General features: G+C 43.9%; 1 protein-coding gene across 1 annotated transcript in view; it reads left to right on the forward strand.

The window, feature by feature from the left end:
• Window positions 1–43: 43 nt before the first annotated feature.
• LOC104625169 (paired box protein Pax-5) overlaps window positions 44–1,560 on the forward strand; it is a gene marked incomplete at both ends in the record, with an annotated part of 5,085 nt that continues 3,568 nt past the window's right edge. Inside the window, one exon of the mRNA XM_010292730.1 lies at window positions 44–209. Coding sequence (XP_010291032.1) covers window positions 44–209 — 166 coding nt within the window. The remainder of the gene's footprint in view (window positions 210–1,560) is intronic.

Here is a 1,560-nt window from a genome sequence, read left to right on the forward strand (position 1 = left end):
CTCTTCTTTTCCTGCCCTTCTCCCCCTCCCCTCTGCGTTTCAGGACATGGAGGTGTGAATCAGCTGGGGGGTGTTTTTGTGAATGGCCGCCCCCTCCCAGATGTCGTTCGCCAAAGGATCGTGGAGCTCGCCCACCAAGGGGTCCGGCCGTGTGACATCTCCCGGCAGCTCCGCGTCAGCCATGGCTGCGTCAGCAAAATACTTGGCAGGTAAAGAGGGGACAGTGAATGCTCTGCGTTTCAGGACATGGAGGTGTGAATCAGCTGGGGGGTGTTTTTGTGAATGGCCGCCCCCTCCCAGATGTCGTTCGCCAAAGGATCGTGGAGCTCGCCCACCAAGGGGTCCGGCCGTGTGACATCTCCCGGCAGCTCCGCGTCAGCCATGGCTGCGTCAGCAAAATACTTGGCAGGTAAAGAGGGGACAGTGAATGCTTCTGTGTCTGTCAAGAAAAAAGTGTCAATGCCGGTCCCTTAATTGAAGGCTGCAAACAAACGGAGAATAGCAGAAACCTCAGGAAGTCAGTCCAGTGAGGAGAGGGGCTTCCTGACCGCTCATGGTTTTATATGCCTGCTGTGGGAAAAAAGGGCCACTATTCCTATCTCTGGTCTGCCCGTTTCACAGTTTCTTAGAGACAATTATAAGACAAAGCACAAACTGCCACGTGGGGTGTATTTGCTGTACATATGGCATATATCACACACCTGTCTCTCCTGAACAAGTAGAGACATTTGGGAGTCATCTTCAGTAGAATGGAGAAAAAATGGGAGTTCTGCAGTTTATTCGTTTTGCTTTCTGAAGAAGACTCTTTTTTACTGATAATGTAATTATATATGATATATATGCATCAACGCTGCCCTGCGTTCATTCACAAAGGGTATTTTGCAATCTGTAGCACTGTTTAGTTCAACGTCTTTTTCTACTCTTGTGCTGGAATACATTCTTAATTACAGCACAGAATACCATAAGTAACTATTAATTGTCCTTATTTTGGCTATTTTGGGAGTAGCCCTCTGTTCAGGCTGGGGCTGCTTGAACCACTATGGCAACAGGAAATTAAACTTTGAATTCATATAACTTCCTGATTTTGTTTTCAAATCTGACATAGGTTCAGATCAAAAATACCATCCTTGCTTCTTTGTATCTTGTGAACAAATCTGAACGTAATTTGTGTAAGTTATAGTATTAAAATGGTTCTGGACTCCAGGTATTCTGAGATACTTAAGCAACTTACATTAAGGAAAACTTTTTTTTTTTAATAAGAATATGTTTTTCTTGATAACCTGAAAAAGTTAACTCCTGAAACTGTTTACTAAACTTTCACAATTAACTTTGTTGCTTAGAATTTTACTGTTCTTATTTTTACGATCTACTTCAATTTTTAACCAGTTTGCTTTCCTGGGCATAGCATAGCTGCAAAGACTGTTAAGGCAATTGTTTTTTGGTAGTGTCATGCAGGGGATCTGCTTGGATTAGCAGCATTTACAACCTCTCAGTGGCAATTTAGCGTTCAGAATCAGACTGACCAGGCAAGATCACAGGCACCCGTTTTTGTAGCTCTTG

Source organism: Phaethon lepturus, unplaced genomic scaffold, assembly GCF_000687285.1.
Source record: "Phaethon lepturus isolate BGI_N335 unplaced genomic scaffold, ASM68728v1 scaffold27028, whole genome shotgun sequence".
NCBI classification, from domain to species: domain Eukaryota; kingdom Metazoa; phylum Chordata; class Aves; order Phaethontiformes; family Phaethontidae; genus Phaethon; species Phaethon lepturus.